This window comes from Nothoprocta perdicaria, unplaced genomic scaffold (assembly GCF_003342845.1).
Source record: "Nothoprocta perdicaria isolate Ctin4 unplaced genomic scaffold, notPer1 scaffold_56, whole genome shotgun sequence".
In the NCBI taxonomy this organism is placed as follows: Eukaryota; Metazoa; Chordata; class Aves; order Tinamiformes; family Tinamidae; genus Nothoprocta; species Nothoprocta perdicaria.
The window spans coordinates 2858557-2878960 of NW_020455821.1; the positions used below are offsets into that span (position 1 = coordinate 2858557).

At 37.3% G+C, this 20404-nt stretch overlaps 1 protein-coding gene across 1 annotated transcript in view; it reads right to left on the reverse strand.

The window, feature by feature from the left end:
* The window catches only part of PPP1R13B (protein phosphatase 1 regulatory subunit 13B), a 54846-nt gene extending 34835 nt beyond the window's left edge, over positions 1 to 20011 (reverse strand). The window contains exons 1-4 of the mRNA XM_026048655.1: positions 19800 to 20011; positions 10098 to 10245; positions 2783 to 2902; positions 826 to 893 (exon numbers count right to left, since the gene is read on the reverse strand). Of these exons, the coding sequence (XP_025904440.1) occupies positions 826 to 893; positions 2783 to 2902; positions 10098 to 10245 (336 nt within the window). The 5' untranslated portion in view covers positions 19800 to 20011. The remainder of the gene's footprint in view (positions 1 to 825; positions 894 to 2782; positions 2903 to 10097; positions 10246 to 19799) is intronic.
* Between the last annotated feature and the right edge of the window lie 393 nt (positions 20012 to 20404).

The following is a 20404-nucleotide window of genomic DNA, read 5'->3' on the forward strand; positions in this document are numbered from 1 at the left end:
TCATTGTAATAATTCTCTAAACTGCTAAATGTAAGCCATTCTGCAGAGATGATACAACTATGAATTGGTGAGGTCAAGTTTTTTCTTGAAATATGAAAGTTTTAAAGAATACACAAATGTAGCTAGAGYATCTGAATAAAAGCAGCAGAGTGGCTAGGGATGAATGAAACCAGAATGTGTCTTATAGAGTTTTTCCTGGTAATGAAGGTTAAAAGAGTAAGAAAACTAAGTGATTTTATCTCTGGAATATAAGTTTCATATGGAATAGAAGTTTTGAAAAAAAGATGTGCTTATTTTATTTGTAACATAGAAGATATTCAAATCAGAAATCACCAGATGTGACCTATCAGATAACACAGGATATCTAACACAGGGTGTTAAATTAGAAGTTTCACAATAACTTAGAGGGTCGGGAAAGAAGAGAAGTATAGAAAGTGAATCAAGCAAGTAAAATGCAACCAGAATGAAGAGGTGGCTCTGGGGGGAATTTAACTTCTATCTAAAAACAACCTAATCCAGAGAGATGTTTTCTTGTCATGAACCAGTATCAGTGAGGCAAGTCAAACAAGCACAGATATCTGCACAGGTGACACAAGTATGTAAGAGTAATAGGGCTGGCTCTTTCTCACAGAGGAAGAGGAAGACAGAGAAGGGCAGATGAGGAAATGCTGTAGCCAGATCCTGGGGACTTTGCACTTTATTATAAAAATTAAAACTSAACAAGATTTGCATTTTCACTACTCCCAACCATATCAAAAAAGTATAAGCTCTTTAAAGCATCAAATATCGAGGGAAATTGACCACTCCAGGTGATTTATTACATACCCCATTCTCTGTACGCTTCTCCACAGGCAGATTTATTCCATTTCTTTGATTTTGGACTTGACGAACACCTAGAAGTAAAGCATAACACTGAGAAAAATAGTTTTCAACACAAATGGTTTCCATTCTTGAATCTGTTCTTAGTGTGTGTGGGGGGGTATATCATATGTATAATTCTATATTCAGTCGTAACATTTATGAACATATAGAACACTATTTTGTCAGTAGTGTGAATCATCTTAAATRCTTAAGAGGAAATATACTATATACGTGCAGTTGAAATTCCAAGTTCCGTCATTTTAGAAGAAAAATATTAGTTACAAACAGCTATAAATATTTCATATGTAACTGTTTGCACAGTTTCATCTTGCTTGCTGTAGGACTTCAGCAATTTTATGTARAGTATGCAAAATCGCTTACATAAGTACTTAATCATTCCTATTATTCATTTCAACCCTGCACTATCCTCTGCTGGCTATTACATAAGGTTTATAGCCATGAATTTTAGTTCTGCTAGTTCCAAATCCTTATTAGGCTGCTCTTGGTAAGCAGTGGAGTCAACAGAAATGAAGCATTCACTTCATAGACTTCTGTTAAAAGTAAAGACAAGTAGCTCCCACTTTTCTGAAAAAGGGAATGGACTGAGCATGACTTATTTCTTATTTCTGCATCTCATTTCCACATCCACAAGTAGTAGCTCCAAAAAAAGCTTGTAAATGCCCATGCTGGAGAGTTCTTCCAATGTCTCAGAACGATCTTTAATCTACATATTGATCTATAGTTACATGAGCAATTAAAGAGCGTTGCATGCTGGATTCAAAAGGGATGTGCTCCATGCAAAAGAAATTAGGTTTTCAGGTGCATCCTAAATTTCTTAATGTATTTTAAATTCATATTACTCCTATATTGCCCAAAGGATGAGTATTTTACAAGTAGGGAATTAATACATACAAAAAATTCCCTTATACATTATTGAAGTTGCTAAATCYGGCATTATAAGCAAAGCATTTAGAGATGTGAAAAGAAACCCCACCTTGAAGCAATAAAGACAGCCAAAACCTAAAATATAGTTGTCAGAAATAGTCAGATTAGTCGAATGAGTAAGGATAAGCTGAGCATGCAAACGTACACCTCACTTTAAGATTCTTTTCTTATTCTTCAGGCTGCCTGATAGCCACAAAGCCAGTAACACAAGACCTCAAAGTTGTCTCATAACTTACATACAGGCTGCATTATTTTCATCATTCATTTATTTATTTATTCAGTCTTACATAAGTCTCCACTTAATACAGCACTGTTTTTACAAAGACTTTTCCACAGAAAGAAGCTGTTTTCCACAGAAACAAGTCTCTGGAAACAACCAGAGACTTTTCAGGATGTGAATGATCACTACACACGCACAGATTTTAAGTGTGGCTTCCAAAAGACGCAATGAAGTTCCCCAATTCTTTTTCCCCAGGGGGTGGGGGAGACAGAATGGGGGGAAAAGGAGGATCCCATCCCTACACAAAGTCAGGATCCTCCAGACGAACATTTGAAAATGATTCTTCATACAACATAGTTCAACTGCTGAACACCTCACCACAGGATGTTGTGAGTAGCAGAATAATTTTACAAAAGTTCAAAGGGCAAATTGGAGAATACATGGAAGAGAAAACACTTAAGAGCTACTAAGTTCAAAGACAGCTTCTCTGCTTCTTATCTTTGCTGTCCCACACTTACACAATAGATAAGTAAGACAAAGCCCTGGTTAACTTCTTTTAGAGCCATTGTAATAACTATTTAAATTTAAAGAGCGTTTAAAACAGACGACATACATCAGAGCACATTCATGACCAATGCTAAAATTAGAATGATCTTCTAACTATATGACAAAAAAAATAAATACAACAATCAAAATCACTTCGGAAAACATTTTAAGTATGTTTAGGTAGCAACAGTGCAAGATAAGGGCACTCACTCTGTTCATTGCTTTCAGCTGGTGACTCCTCATGACGAAGAAAAAATTTGACCTCTTCCCGGCGGGGACCCCACTTCTGTAGGTGGTCGTACATCATGTGATCAAAGGGGATGGGGCGTTCTGCCAAGTACAAAAATAAATTATCATTCAACTATTTTAATTTTTTATATCTATCTCTCTATATATAAAACCACTAATTAAAAACTCATTAAAAAAAAATCCAAATGTCTTTTGCATTCATCCATCTAACATATTTTTCCTTAGGTAGGCTCAAAGAAACAGATACCAAAGGAAATGCATTAGTCTGTTACAATAATGTGGTTTGTTGCTTAGTAGTAATTCATAACTAGTGTTTAAAACCATAACCCTCCCTCTAAAAAATCCAAATCACAGCATTCACAAACCCTGACTCAGTTGTGTCAGAAGGTCCTCACCACAATACTATGCAGATGCCTGATCTTTGCACCTTTTCTCCCCATCTCCACATGGACTTCTTATTCCATTATTAAAACAACAGTCAGTTTCAACCTCATGGTTTCTGTCCAGATTAAAAAACACATTGTCCCGTTGATGCTCTCTAAGCACTCGAAGCACGTGAGCAGGTATACCCATTGCTAGACACTGCACTGGACAGTAGCTTGACGTAAGTGGAATTACTGGCAAATCTTAGAGCAAACAAGGGCTAAGTCCTATACAAAAGTTGCTGTTTTCCATTAAAGAAATGCAAAACATTTGTGTAATATGATAGCTACTTCAATTCTATTAAATATACTATTATTAGAAGGTTACACATTATATATTTAGGATTTCAAAATGAAAGTATTTAGAGATTTTTCATGTTTCCATAATGATACGTGCTTTTATTTTGAAATCGTTTCATTTAAGGTTAGAAAGTCTCCCCTTTAGGAGGCTCCTAATACTATGCACGAGGACATCCCAAATATACCTGTTACAGTGCAATTTACCTAAATTTCTAAGAGTTATAAAATATAGATATTCATATACATCTTGATATTTTTGAGGTACTTCATTACACCATTTAAAATCCGATATATTTGCATCACTTGATTCTCAATGTACTTAATACAATAAGTCTTCTGACAAAAACTATCATGTCAAGTAGTCTGACCTCATCAACATCACAGTAAGATCTCCTCATTCCTTTAATTTATAATATAGAGAATTGATTATAAAATATCCTAAAGGCTTTATATGTTTAACCAACTAAGAGAAGAAAAAGGAAAAAAAAAAGGGGGGGTGGGTTGTGCCTTGCTCGTGTCAAGCACTTCCTACACATCAAACAGGATTCCAGGCCAGTGGAGCCTCCCCGGAGTATCTGTTCACTATTAACACCAAAGACTATCAGAAACATTTTACTGAAAGAAACATTGTATAGTAAAGACATAGAAAGCTCGATATTAAAGATAAAATGTTTAGTTGACGACTAGATCAGACAAATCTATAYAGCAGAGACTACACAGTGAAAATGTATTTGTTATTAAAACAGYGGTGATTGGTATGTAAGTGGTATACTTCTCTCCATACACAGTTCAAAGCTTTCAGGGAAATTCAGTTCTACAACTATTTCAAAAATATCAAATGCAAGAGATATTCATTATTTCTTGAGGATTGCTGCACACCTCTGATCCTCAAGCACCCTTCTCTGCAACTGCCCCAACCCCTTCATCTTCCCTCCTTCATCTTAGCACCAACACCAGCACAGGACAGGCTATTAGGCTCTCACTGACTTCACACGTAACACTGATCTGAGGAATAATTTAACCGAAGAACAGAAGAAACATTCTTCAGACATGGCACTCTGCATACACATTTGTTTAAACCTAAAAAAATTCTTCTTATAATTTCATTTTTCCTTTGTTTCAGTTATTTTATTCTCAAATCCAGGTCTGCTAATTATACCATAGCAGGTGGTTTTGAAAGTACTTCCTTTTAAAGCTCAGATTGACTTTTGGGCAGGAGAGGGAGAGAGGAAGACAATTTCTCATCTGAAAAATGATAGGAAAAAAAGTCTGTACAGGGAAATGAACCAAAATGTCTCCAGGGCAGAGATTTTCTCCTCAGATCTAATAACCTTTTTCTGGATGCCTTTTTCTTGCTCTATTTTCAGTTTTTATATCTATATACATTTTGCATATATGTTCGTATACATAGTAAGTATCACAACAACTGAGGGAAAGGCAGGTAAAACACAAACGACCCTTTAGATTTGCCTCCGGGTGTGATCTCCAGAAGATTAACAAGGGAGGAAACAGATTAGCCACCACTATTTGTTTACCATTTCCTGCACTACTTAGATTAAGAAGACTTTACAGGACTATAAATGTGTGAATAAAGCAGGTAAGCAATAGTTTGCTCTAGCTACTTTCAACAGAGAGTCATTTAAATGACAGACTAATTAAATGGATCAAAAAGATGGTTTAAAAAAATGCTTTTCTTTTCCTTGCCCCTCACTTAAGTGGATTCTAAGAACCACTGTCAATATTACCTACACACACATGAGCATGGTCAGTGGCTTATTACAGCTCTGCTCTTGAAAAGGAATTTCAAAAACATGATTTTCAGGTTTTTCAACTCCTTAAGTACCGTAAGATTTCAAGTGCTTTGAAGTATATTAACTAAAATTGCAGCATGAGTCTTTTAAAGATCACAATGGATAAAATAGCTGGATGGTTTAGTTGAGAGGCTTTAGGCAGAAGAACTGAAGCTTTGGGAATTTTTCCCAAAGAAAGAAATTGCTAGCTGAATCTCATGAGAACTGAAGCCCAACAGCAAAACGCCCAGGACTTGGATGTCTGATCCACAACAGTGTTGGGTTAATTCTGGCATGGGGGGAGCAGCTGCTGGCTGTRCCGCTCTCCCAACTCAAGCCAAGGCCCTGATCCTGGAAGCTATTCCAAATAAAAGGTTCTATTTACACTAAGTACCCTGAAGAATGAAGGCTAATATTTCTGACACATCCACGGAGAAAAAAGGGAAAGACGTTTTGTACCACTTCTGAGATTCTTTCACCAGAACAACTTGAAATATTTTGCTCTAAACTAGACAGAGAACAAGGTTAGAACGTCACTGAAACAGAAAAAATTCAAGAGAATGAAGAGGCACTAACTGTTCTGAGCAAATTAGCTACAGAAAACAGATTCTAAAAATAAGGATGTTCAATAGACAGCAACATTTGACACAAGATACAATCAGCGCTCAAGTCCACGTTACCTCCTTCAAAATGAGAAGAAAGCTGCAGATAGAAAGCATCATCTTGTACTTGCTCTATGTTAGCATTAAAGAACATTTTTCAGAAACACTTGCTCTTTAATATTCAATAAYAGTAATAATGCAGTTAAACTTCCCAGTTTTTACAGCTCCAAACATGCCYGTCAGCAATTGTGTTTCCAACATTATTTGGGAAAAGTGTTGCAAGATGCACATAGTTACTTGCAAAAGATGTATTAGATTTTAAGATGCATGAAAACTTTGGAAAACTATCTTAAAAAGTGAATTCAAGTCCTTTCATTTTAAAAAAGGATTTTGAGAATGTGCAAGTTTCAGGTATTTTGTTATTACCGAAACACCCTGAAAACCCTCAACCACAAGTAACCACATGGATGGAAAACTACAGAAAAAAAAATTCCTTCCTCTGTTCAAATTACATATGTGATGGTAAATTAGAGCAGCTCCAGAATCTAATTTTATCCTGATTACAATTACCCTGTGGTTTTCTAAAAACRTTTCTATCTGCTATTCGTAAAACCAGAACACAAGGTAAGGGATTAATCCTCTCTKCGAAGATTTCCCTGACGTCCCAGGAATGCATTTTCCCTCACCATCTACCCCCACTCCAAGTGGTCAGGGTTTGCAGAGTTACACTTGCAACAAACACCTACTTCTTTCAGCCATTTGACTCTGTTTTACAGCTGAGCACAGGAAGATCAACAATACCACTTGCTGAAGGGAACTGCACAAGTAAATAAAAGTGGGTAATTGAATAGTGGGTGGATTTAAAGATCGAAACCTACTTTCTTTTGGAATGTACTACAAGTTCCTGGCATCACACCTGCCTTTCAAGCTCTTACCAGCTGCAGTTTGCAATAGTTTAGGAATAAGGAAGAGAATTCTGAGCTTTCTCCTCCTGTTACATCCTGAGAAACACACACTAGAGAGGAAAACAGCAAACTGTCAAAGCACAAGGTGCTACAGAATGTACCAATCTATTAGAACAAAGCACAGACACCAAATATTATGGGTTTTGCTTGTTTGCTTTGTTTTTAAGACAACTGAGAAAAAAAAAAAACAGTTCCTTAATTGCAATACAAACTATGCTCCATTACTTTCCAGCTCTTGGGAAGCTCCTCAACCATTTCCTTGCTACACATATATAAGCACAGAAAAGCAAAAATAACAGATATATACACTAATTCAATCTTCCTCTAAATTTGAGGTATTTTACTTAATCTTTGACACAAAGTTACGTGGATTTTTAACAACAGCATTTTCCTGGAAATGGCCTGTTTCTGTCACCCTCTAAAAATAAAATCCTGTATTTCGCAGTTGTTGGTGTATGAATGTGTGTGCAGATAAAGAAGTAAAGATTATTAGGAGAAAATATTAGTTAGATACTGCTTAGAAAAAAATGGCAAGATTTTGGGCACACAARCTTTTCACATCCAATATAAAAATTACAGTCTACAAACTTAAGTACTTYGAATTCAGCTAGGTGTGGATTATTCAGTTAGACTATCAAAAAGAGGAAGCCGTGGCTACCTGCAGAACAGCAAAGTTAAGAACATAAGGAAAAAAGTATGATGGTTCTATCTTACGGGAACAGAGAATGATGTATCACCTATGCAAYAAGCAGAGATCAGTAAGAAAGCCAACCATTTACAGTGTGCTATCAAAAAATAATTTTAAGAATCCACACACAGCAATCCGTGACTTTTGCTCTTAATTATTGTTTTAATTATTACTTTTCAAAATTAAAAAAATATAGATTTGTAGACCTCTCTTGAGGAACAGCGTTGAGGAATCAGAGACAAAATAAATACATCTCTCCATATATAATGYATCTCTTCCTGGCACAGTATGCAACAACAACTTTGCAAATCTCTCCACACTTCCCACTCTGACCCACAGTTTAAGTTGCYTGTTACTGTTGAGCTTAACTCTTTATATGCAAGTTTTCAGATCTCTGTTCCAAGCAGAATTATTTTTTTAAAGCTTTGGTAAGAAGATTTTTACCTTTGCTTTCAGGAACAGCTGAAGGAAAAAACCACCTTGTTGTGCCTTGTCAAAAAAAAAAAAAAAAAAAAAAAAAAAAAGCTTCAGGTTGTTTCACTGGGAAACCTCACACACCACCATCACATAGACCTTATGACAGTGAGGTCTATTTAACTGACCTACATTTAAGTAAAACAAATTAAAATGCATGTGGTGAAATTCCTGTTAGAGAGGATCAAAGCTGCCACACAGGGCATCATTTTTTGCCAGCAACATCAGCCTGTTTGAAATAGAAGATATCACCAAAGTGGATCACTTATTATATTTGAATGTCTTTATATTCCACTAATGCAATAACTACATCTCTATAGATTATGGCAGGACATGACTCATATGGTAAATAGTTAAATTTGCTCTTAGACCCTCCATTGTATCTTTCTGGAGACTATTTATTTGTTTATAGTGACTTACTCAATAGGAACTTTTAGCCTCAGATCTTAAACATTTTGAGAAATTGTGTGTTATGTCCCCAAGTAAGTATTTTAATCCATCTTAGAAGCTATTATGGAAAATTTGTGCTTCTGTTTGCCASGGCTGCAAGGCCTAAATGTCTCAAAATGCTGTGGATCTCCAAGCAGCTTCCAGCCATCCTTTGAAGCTAGTTGATAACATTCTCTGCATTTTTGAGGAAGCACCTCCTCAAAGCACTGGAAAGGCAGAAGCAGAAACAAAAGAGAGAGAATCATACAGGTTACACTTTCACAGCAACCAATGGCAGGATATTAGGCATATTCCATGGGTGTTCAACATTTAAACTGCAGATCCATTTCATGGATTTATACACGTGACAGACACATCATCTCCRGTTTAAAAGGGACTTAAGACTTTTTCAAGTTTCCTAAATATGAACTGAATTTGTATTCCCAGAACTACAGACATTCTTAACTTGTCTTCTGCTAACTCTTGCCTAAATTCTGCAAGTTCAAATCCAACTAGGAAACAACTCCTGAGGTACCTTTTGCCTTGACCAAGTATTAGAACAGTTTATAGGAGGAAAAGATATTCTAGAAGAATGCATTAAGTTTCTCTGACAAATACAAACATAAACCTAAAAAACAACAACAAAAAAACCTCATAAATATATCTCTATGGGAGATTTAGGAATCAAGTCACAACAACCTTAGTGAGTGGAGAAGGATAAGATCCTAAGAAATCACATTCTTCACGCACATACTGATTCTACTCACATCCATACCTTGATATACTACAACTTCCATATGTCAATATACTATACACAGTATTCTTGGACTACACATAATTGAAAGAACTCATCTAGAAAAGAATCCATAATAGTTTTTCTGACACATTTCAGAGAAAACTGCCTATGCAATTATTCTGCAAGATTACAACTGCAGCACAACCAGGCGACAGGCATCGCTGCCTCCCCCTGCCCTGGGGTGACTGTCAAACCTTGGAGGGGAAACGTTCACAAAGAAGTTGGAGATGCACCCAATTCTGGCATAATTCTGACTGCAGAGCTTCTATTACTCATGATACAGAAGAAAAAGAAAAAAGACACCTTTTAAGTCTCAATTCCTATTCATATGCCTCACAGAGGAAACAGCATTAGAAAGAAAAGCAGGTAGTGATCTGTACCCACTTGTAAGTGATCACTGAGAATCTGTATTGTCCTTTAAATGCTCTCCACATATTTGTATGCTTATTTGTAATAAATGACTTTTAGAGCTGAACTCTCCTCCTACCTTTAACATGTGGTGGGGGGAGGAATGGGAAGATATAATGGGAATACTGAATTCTCTGACTTGTTTATATGAAAATCTGAAATTTAAAGTGCTGATATCTCACTAATCTGAACATTTTATCACAGTGAGGAAGGATAAAAAAAGGTCAAGGAGAAATTTATTCATCTTTACAGACAATGAATTTCCACATTCAGAAGCCTTACTATTTTGCATTAAAGTTTACTATAAAGAGTAAAATGAAACTTGAAATCATTCAGGTAGACGAGTTCTACCTTTTTATACATGATGTAAGTATTTAAATCATTTCCCATCAYTTCTCTTACCGTTTCCACGCCATACTTCAGCCAGGTGGCAGCTTCCTTCCCCAGGCTCTTTGCAGAACTCTACTACATCACGGCAGGTGGTTTCAGGTGTAATTGGAACTTCTGTCAAAATCTGCTCATTGTTGCTCAGAAACACAGTTAATATCATCTGAAAGACAACAAAACAAAAGGAGTATTTTTAGAATGTCATGAATAAGAATATGTRTAAAATTTATAATCCTCCTTTAGAGGAAAATGTATGATTAAGGTTTGTTAATGTCACCAATGGAAGAACTTTTCCACTTCTTGTAACTTTGCCAAAGTTCTAGTCTTAGAGTTTACTGTGTTGAATTTTTGTGATCTTTGGTATGTTTTTTTCGTTTTTGTTCTCCTCTCCCTCCCAGTCAAAATTGTTTGGTCCTATCCATTTACAAGGCCAGGAGGGAAGGAACAAGTTTTGGCTATATTAGATGTTTGAAATCGGAATATTTGTTACAAATAAACTGATGCTTTGGCACAGTAACCTAACCTTCACAGGTGGGCTACCCTTTGTACAGCAGCGRTGCTTTTACAATTTAACTAAATATCTTTAGACAATGGCAAACCTCAAAGAAAAAAAAAATCTTATTTTGAATAGCATTTTACTTGCTTAGTAGAACTGCTAGAGCTGGAAACCTCTGAAGAGCCTGTACTCTCTACGCTAATTTACCCCCTGTAGCTTGCAGTGCTCATCAGGCTGCACGGCAGCCTTCCCACAGAGGCACTAAGCAGCCGCTCTTCACTCACAATTACAACATCAAAAGATGACTTTCTCTACAGTAACTGCTCCCAGCTATTCCAGCTGGAAAGTAGACAGCTACAAAACAGAAAAATATTTTTTCCCTTCTCTTTAGCAACGTTCAGTATGACTAACCTCAAATAACAAGGGAATGAAAAGTAGATAATGGAAGAGAAATAAAAGAGGGAGCAAAATGGGTTCTGGAAAGGACAAAATCCTGCACCAAAAGCCCAGATACTGATGTAGGTTGAAGTAAACGTCAATTCAAATTCCTTGCTCCACCTGGAAAGGGTGCACAAATAATATTATGCCAATGTACGCAGAGCTGTTCCCACCCCTTTTCATGTTAGCAGACCTAGCTTGCTACAAAGCCAAGCAACCAAAAACTGTATGCATTAACTTAAACCACTTTACATGCTGCATATATATTATGATATCATTATTAAAAGTACTTGGAAAATAACCCTTGTTATTTCCCCTATTAAATGCCTCCACTTTATGCAGTACCCTCAACGTGCAGGTTCCACAGGCCCTCCTGTAATTTACTGCAGGAGCTGGAAGCCCATAGTTAATAGCTGAGGCTCGTAAGAAGGAACAAGCAAACAGGAATTCTGCCAAGGTACAAAGTCCTAACAAAGCGATGCTAGAGAATTCACTTTCCTGACAGACTCTGTGTTTGACTGCTAGTAAATACTGTATTCAAAAGATAAGTACTTCAATGTAACCCTAAACCCTCTGAAAGACATCTGACCCTAAACTCCTACTCAAAATGGAGCAGATAATTTTAACCATTCTCTGTCTGCACCTCAGATTCCCATGCATAAACAGGGCATCGTACTGGCCAATAGGCTCCTGGGGATGGAATGGGGATAATGTGATGTTTAGAAGACAGAACATAATAGATAGTCCCTAAAGAATATGACAAAATTAATAGTGTTGAATCACAAGGATTAAATTGCATTATTTAGCAGCTCTTCATTAAATGAAGACTCACCCCTTAAACAGTTGTCCTTCAATTTGCATAGGCAGACCTTAAAAAACATCCTACATATGTAACACTTCATTCATGAGACACACTACGTGCCACAAACCGGAGATTTACATTAATAACAGCCTGGCAATGCCTGAGAGCAGTCTGCCCAGGTTTCAGAAGAAGCACAGCCAACAAAAGACCCAGGTCTCCTCCYTTAGTCCTCCAGGTTATTTCTGTCCATATTTCCACTCTTTTCCACTCTCCTGTAAACATCATCCTGAAGTTTTCAAAGTTTTTTCTTTCAAAGTATTTTCTTGAAATACAACCTGTATTTCAAGCAGTCACCTAGAGCTGCAAATACATTAGAATTTAGTCCAAGATTCTCCAGCAGCAGGATTACGGGTAGCTGCAATACAGAGAGGATGCAGGCACAGGTAACAAGAAAAAAGCCTGCAAAAACCTATTTGGTGCAGCTCATTAAGTTATYTTTCCCACAGAAGAAGATTCAGACACAGTTTCAGTATTCAGTGGGGCCTGCAATTGTTTTGCAGTATGAGTATTAGATCTGGAATCCCAGCATTTGAATTGGGCCTCATATGTAAGGAAAAAAAAAACATCTTATATGAACATACAAAAAGGAGGCTCAGAAGAAACCTTAGGAGGTCATCTCACCCAGTCTCTTGGCCTCAGGCAGGAGCAGCTGTATCCACATTATTCTGCAGGGACGCCTGTTTAACCTGTTCCAGTGAGCCTTTCATGATGGAAATTCCACAAGTTCCCTTGACCAYCCGCTCCAGAAAGCCAGCATTCTTGTTGGAAGCCTGGCTTTCTTAAAACCTACCGAGAGCTTTCCTTACCATTACTTAAATCCACTACTTCTTTGCCTAGCTACAGAGATGATAGAAAACATTTATTTTTTTCTCTAGAGTTATATTTAAGAGAATGCGTAAGAGGTAAGGAAAAGCTGTTTAAACTAACAGACACACCAGTTTGACAGAGGATTGATTATTCATGCCAATCTATAGCTCCTTCTGAACACTTTGTTTAYGTTACATAATTTCATCTAAAGCAAAAGCTTCCCAAACTTTCTGAATGCTGTAAGACACTGGCTTTGCTGAAGCCAAGAGTCTCTTTAGCCTTCAGCCAAAAGGCTTGTTACCTTATAATAAGAGCGTGTTTTAACATCATGTGGTTCCACACAGTTTCCAAGTCCCAATTTTTTAATCAGTGAAAATAACACGCTAGAAACACTTGTCTCATGTATTCAGTATTTTCCGTCTGCATCTGCAGACAGGCTAGTTAAAAAAAAAAAAAAAAAAAAAAAAAAAACACACACCTCCTACACACGCTCCTACACACATTGGAAGAGTTAGTTATGCCACAAATTTCCATCAGTTCACTATAAATTCAACTCACACCCGATATGAAGTTCCCCCTTCACAAGATTAGGCCACAGGTTGGCTGCACAGTATTTTAYCTTCTAGCCCAGACCATGCCCTGCATTGGGGCACCTGCAATCTCATCTGCTAGACAGCCCTGTGAAAGCYGTCTTGGAGTCACCAACCAGGAGGAAAACCGTTGTAGTCAACGGCTGTCCTACCACTCCCCAAGGAAACTTTACTAAAGTATGGGGGTTTCTTTTTCAAGCAGATTGTCTGAGTAACACCAAGGAGCTGAAGCCCAGGCTGTGAAACAGATGGYCTGAAACGTACAAAGGAAAACTGAAAATATTGAAAATGAAGACAGTGCATATTAATTAGCATTTTCAAGCCAGTGCCACAGCCATCCTATTTGTGGTAGAGATGGAACAGGGAACAGAGGTAGCTCGTAGTGGTAGAACACAAGTGAACACTGATGGAGCTTGGAAATGGGCTGCTGAGGACACCATCAGAGCTGGCATGTGAACCACACAGTGCAGCAACCTTAGCAACAATAGCTTTATGAAAAATAACACTATGGACCAARATCAAGACACAGGAGAACTCAATTTTTTCGATTTCTCATTTTAAATGGAATCAATTATAAAAATCCGGAACCTTGCAGAAAAGTAAGGTCTTGAATGAGATCATAAGCACGGAAGTATGTATTTGATAATCTCTCGATTTCATTAAAATGCCTAGTGTTTGGACATGTCACGTAACAGGATTAACTCACTCTTGAGCAAATCTCCATAATGCTCCTAATATATATACTGGTTCCACACTGAATATCAATCTCCAAAGCTTACACTTCCCTCCTCTGCCTCCTTCTCCCCATGACAGATATGGAGATTGCCTGTGTGCTGCTGTTCTGTACTCCTGCTACAAAAACCAGTGGCTTAATTCCATTCTCATTTCTTCATTTTTCCTCTAACTGCTCCTCAACCTCCAGCAAGCCCTCCCTTCACAACTTCCAGGAAAAGAGAAGCTTTATCAGCATCACAACCTGCCTTAAAACTATCCTGCCATCTCACTCATGACAGATCTTACGAATGACCTTCTAGAAGAGCCTCAAAATTAGATTCTACCCAACTGTCTCCACCTTGACAAACACCTGTCAAATAGTTGTGTTTGTTCCTCTTTGAAGAGTTTCTCTGATCTCCATTCTCCTACCCAATCCTTTTTTTCCCAATTACACTTCCCTGTGTTACTTAAAGGACATTCTTAATCAGCCCCACAGTTTCTGAAGGGGCTAAAAGGGGGAAAATACACCGGATCTATCCTCATCTATTCTTTCATCTCTTTCTACAATTGGGTTAAGTCTCAAAGATTTCCCATATAACCCACAAAAATTCCAACMGACACTTTCAAAGAGATAACAGTTTTCTCTTTCTCTATTTGACCTCTTACTGATGAAATTGAGATCTAGGTTATCTCCAGGCATCGTTTGTGGGTGTGTAACTATTCAGTGTCTATCAAGTCAACTTCCATATGGATGTAACACAATCCTTAGCCAGCTGTCTCCAATGTTTCCCTAGATTCCAGATTCATCATTACAGTGGATCCTATGCCTACTCATAAATATACTATTCATAATCTTGTGCTTTACTACACGAAGTTTGTGCTTTAACTTAATGGTTATGTTAGTGGTTGAATGGTTAAGTTTGGCTGCCTAAAATTCTAGGATGAGAACAGTGAACAAAGAAACTTCCTAAACTTCCATTCAAGAGAAATCTCTGTATTTCTCAGAGAGTCCCATAARGTAGTTGCTTTCATCCAGAATGCACAACCTTCTTCAATCTTGATATTGTTGACATGAGAGTCCCAGGAGCTTGCTAGGTACTGTTAAAAATCAATTCAGACCAAAATACCAAATGACAAATCTCACTGAAGTGAGAAAGGTCTCATCAATCAAATACAAATTTTGATTCAGTCTTAAGTTTTCTGTTGAGAGAGAGAGAGAGAGAGAGAGAGAGAGAGAGAGAGAAAAAAAAAATTTTTCCTTGGACTATTCTACCAGCTACAACTGCAGAAATTCCAGATATATTATTTCAAGTACTAAAACATAATTTAACTTTATTTGCAGTACAAATACTGTTTGTTTTCAAGACCATTGACTTAATGAGGTGCTGCTTTAAGCAATCACATGTTAAATGAAACAAAGCTGTAAAAGCATAGCCACAAATTTGCTTTTATTAAAAGCATCTGGAGATGGGTTCTTGGTTCAAGTCATGAGATTTTCTTTATACTGAGAGGACAAATGTTTTTCAGGACAAATGTTTCCCAAACATAACTTTGATGTTGAACATACCTGCACCTCAGAAATATCGTAAAGAAACTTTTCTGCTATAGGAACATTAAACCACCTCACTTCTCTATAATTCAAATGAAACATGTTAGGTTAGTCTAATAAAAAGTTATGTAGAACAGCTGCATTGTGAAGATTAAATAAAGCATACTGCTTTTTTTAAAAACAGATTTCCTATACAATTTCTCGTGATGTGTTCATGAGTCCCATTTATTGCAAATAAAAACCTCAAAGTGTAAAGCAAACTTCTCCTCCTAATGAAAATCACCGTAAGCAATAACACGACCCTTTAACACATTGCCCCTTCCCCWCGTACGAGGCAAGAAATAGTTTTTCTTATTACTCCATAGGTTTCAGACTATTTCAAAACCACTGATATTTAGTTGCTGAAGGGATACGTACACCTTCTTTATCAATGAAATATAAAATGCTACAGATCATTTGTAGAGATGGAATTTGAAGCCCTTTTCTCTTTCAGGTGAGACAGGCTGTCTAGGACTGAAGAATAAGCCACCATTTATGCAAAGAAAGAGCAACTATCATCATAGAGCAACAATCACCATACATTGAAAYGCAGTCAACTAACTAACGAAGGTCCACAGAATATTAGTGAAAATATAACAGCAGTTTATGGAGAGACTTACAGTGCTCTAGAACTAATGGAATTTCTAAGGGAAATGAGAGCAATCAGTTCCCATGTGTGAACGCCCCCAGCAACCCCCACAAGGCYCCACTGGGTGCTCTGCAGGCTGGGAGGGCCAGGCAGGCACAGGGCTGAAAAGCAACAGACCTAACAAATGGCAGCCTCTATCAGAGGCCCAAGAGAGAAGGGTAACATGACCATCTAGGCATTATAATCCTACACTAGATTTTGGAATATACTCCATAATATTTGAAGTGGTTGACCAGCTACAGTGCTAAACCATAGCCAGCTCCTCACACGTTGTCATTATGGAAGCTATTTGCTGTTTGTCACTCCACTGGAATGCCTTCTCAAATTCATATGGTTCCTTTAAAACCAAACAGCAACTGGGATTTGGATAAATTAATTAAGAAGAAAGGAAGTTAACATGTGGCTATAGAAGGGAAAAATGTGTATAGCTGAAAAGGGACAAGTTAATAGAGTAARAGAGGTTGCATTGCAAATAAAACTATTAATTTAAAACGAAATCTGCCTAAGTGCAATGTTTAATGTCATTAGCTGAAGGAACACAGCTTGAAGTTACAGAAATCTATAAAACATGCCTCTTGTTATGTTTGCTAGTGGAAAATGTAATTTGGCACTTGCTACAGAATGAGTTCAACATCCCTGCATCGTATTATCTGTTGGCTTGATTCCTAAATTGTTACATCTGGAGGAACAGCAAGAGATCTTGTTGTTGCTCCTTGATGCAAGTAATTCTGCCAGAGGACTGCCAAGACACTAGTTACGATGCAAGAGGCTTCAGAGTGTGGCGATAATTCTAGATGCATCAACATCTTGCTGAGCACATTTCTTCGTTAGCCGACCGAGGGAGAGCTTTTTATTCTTTCCAGATGGAGGTTTTGAGATTTCCTCTGCATGTTTATTCTGTTCCACCATCTAAAAAGACCGTGAGCCATGTGCTATTTTCATATCATGCACRTCTAAGTAAAGGTGGAAAGCAGTCCCTCTTGAAGGGCTCTGTGCTCTCACCAGTTGATGCTGTTTTTCCCAGCCAGCCCTACCAGGCTCACACCTCACGCACATGCATGTACTCTACATTGCAAACTGGGCATATACYCTACACTCGCAACTGCGATTCTCCCACTTGCCACAGGAACACTCCAAACGAGTCTGCCTCTATCAACCAATTTCACAGGATAAGACAGAAGATCGATCTCCTTCAAACGAGGAGCTCAGAAGCCTCAGGCTTTTTCTATGACAGTATTTTCATTAAAGATAGTCAACAATATATAGCTACTACTGAACATCTTACTTTGCAAAGAATGCGAGGAAGACATGCTCATGAAGAACAACTCAACTGCAGCACTGCCGAACTCACATGGATTGGCAGCAAGTTAAAAACAATAAAAAATGACTCCAAAATGACTCAGCTTCAGAGATCATTTGATTACACAAGAATCTCAACCTCCCATTCAGAAAAAACTGTATTCATTAAAGTTAAAACAAACAAAACTACAAACAAGTGCCTTAAAGACCAAAGGCCAGACAACAGATTAAAAAATAAAATACCACGTTTTTATTATTGATGAGCATGGGCACAGGTTCTATCCACAGTTTTTGTATACTTGGGTTCATTATAATCTATTTTGAATGACCACTTGCTCTGGCAACTGGCTGAAGCCAAAGCTGCAAAACAAGGTTAAGTATGAGGTTTTGAGTTTATTTTTCTGAAAGACAACTCAGTCTTCAAGACCAGCATGAGACGGAAACATCCAACAGAATTTGTATCAGAGAACTAAGTGTTCTCATGGTATTAAAAATATTTTGGCCACGGCCAGGGAAAGGGAGGTGCTGATGTTTCTATGGTCTTGCATTCAACCTTGTCACTGCTATAGCAAAGTCATCCAAAATACACTGGATTCCAGAAAAGCTTGACTGAACTACTGCATAGGAAATAATAATAAGAATAATAATAGGCCACAGAGAAAGATATTTGTCTCTTTCATTTACGGCACTATAAGAAGGCTTGTAAACTAAGCATCTTTATTAAAGACACTGCACCTCACATCAACTAGTAAAGGCAATTTTGCAGCCCTGGACCACTGCTTTCTCATCATTTTACTTTACAAACCAGAAGCAACTTTTAGGAAATCTGCAGACACACAAATTTCCATTTCTCTCACGCTACTCAAATCATCGCTACTCTTGCTTTTGTTTTTAATAGATCAAAATAAGAACGGACTGCCACAGCCTTCTCCCACCGAGCAGAAAAATATTAACAAAATACTGATTACTTGATGTATTGCTTTCAGGCAATATCAGGCACTTCAGGAACTGTTTTGTTCTCAGACTTATACAAAAATTTTAAAAGAATAAAAAAAAAAACTTATAACAAGTAAACTTGCAAATTAAGACATCTCATTTATCAAATAAACCTATGAGAGGCAATCAATGATTTTCAAAGGAATATTCCACATACAAACACTTTAATGCACTATTAAGACTCACTGTTAGATTTTATAAAAAGAAAACATACTATGCTTTATTTTACAGAAAATAAACACGGAGCAAAGTAATCCCACCTTCCTTTTTACAACTCTGTCCTTCCAATTTCTAGAGTTCAGCCCAGTCTTTTCCGGTAGCCAAGATTTTTCCTTTGACGTTTTGATAATATTCTGAAGAACCATCCTTAAAATATTCTTCATGGGGATAGCTGTAAATACTACTGAATATAAATGTCGCGCACAGCTAAAGCCTAGAACAGTTTCTATGCAACTACACTGAAAAACTACTTAAATGGAGTATTTTGGTCTACTGGTATATGAATTCGAGTGCTAATGACGAGCAGTGATAAGATGTTCTAAAGAAACAAGACAGGCCACAGTTGTGACAGGAACAAGATAGGCTAGATCAAGTTTCACCTAATTAGGCAAAGTTGCACTAGGGGAGTTTTGCTATCCTCTCACTGTGCAATATTAAGATTTGTTTGATATTATAATAAAGTTATGACAAATCTTAAGTATTCCTCTTAAGCAAATGTACGTATAAGGCTCCATGTGTCTCACAAGAGACATAAGTGATTTTTCTGTTGAAGACCGTAACAAGGGCACAAGTTCCAAGGGCAAATGATCCAAACAGCTATCGAAGACTCTTTCATGATGCATTGTCTTAAGACAAAAACATATTTGAGATAGAGCAACCAGCTAAGAACAAAACTAAAATGTATTTATGCCTAAAAACACTCTAGTTCAAGCACTGCTTTCTTCTTGGCAAAAATCCTTCCTCTCTCTGGATGCAACTCAAGTGGCAGAGAATATAAAAGGGTAAACTAYGTTTGCGATCAGCTCTTCATGTCAGAGGACAACGAATGTTTATCATTCCTGTCAACACCACAGAGGATCCCGAGTGGAGGACAGACAGAGAAAGAGCAGCAAYGTTGCTTTTAGCTCCTACTCTGCAATCACATAAGCAAAGCTAGAAGAAGGTTCTGCAGCTCAATTCATTCTCTTAATGTGCAAAAGGGAAGAAAAAGAGTGAGCAAGTGACCCAGAAAGAAAGAAAAGAAAGCTATGAAACATCAACAGAACTGGAACAACCCACCTCTCTTGCAACAAAATACGAGCTACGTTTTCTCTGTAGATGCAGGATACACACATTAAATGCAGGAAGGCAAAATAATGAATTCTCTGCTTCTCTAGCGATCCACAGAACTGCTGCATTAATCTTCTTTACATACAAAAAGTTAGCAGCAGAAGGAACAAAAAACTAGCAAGAAACTTTATTTAGCCTGTTTCAACATTCAGAAATAGCACTGCCTTCCTTTAAAGCATTCTGTTGGAAAGAACCTTTTGATCCCCTGCAGTCTTCCTTCCTCCTCAGCAGAAATGTATCATGTTGATAGGTTTATTGAGAAAATAATTAGTAGAAACATTTCAGTCATCTAAAGCAAATCAACTTAAATTAACTTGTTAGCAATTGGGAACATTTAAATAGCTAGGAGGTTGGAAGAAATTTCTTAAAGGGAAAGGATAGGAAAAAATCAATTTTATTTTTCTTCAAGAAGTAATCACATATATATCCGCCAGGAAAGAAAATTTAGTGTGAATAAACATTTGAAGGAAAGAAAAAAAAAAAAAAAAATTATATGAGCAAAAAAATCCATTTTTAAACAATACAGATGGCTTCCTTACCCCAGACTGGGAATC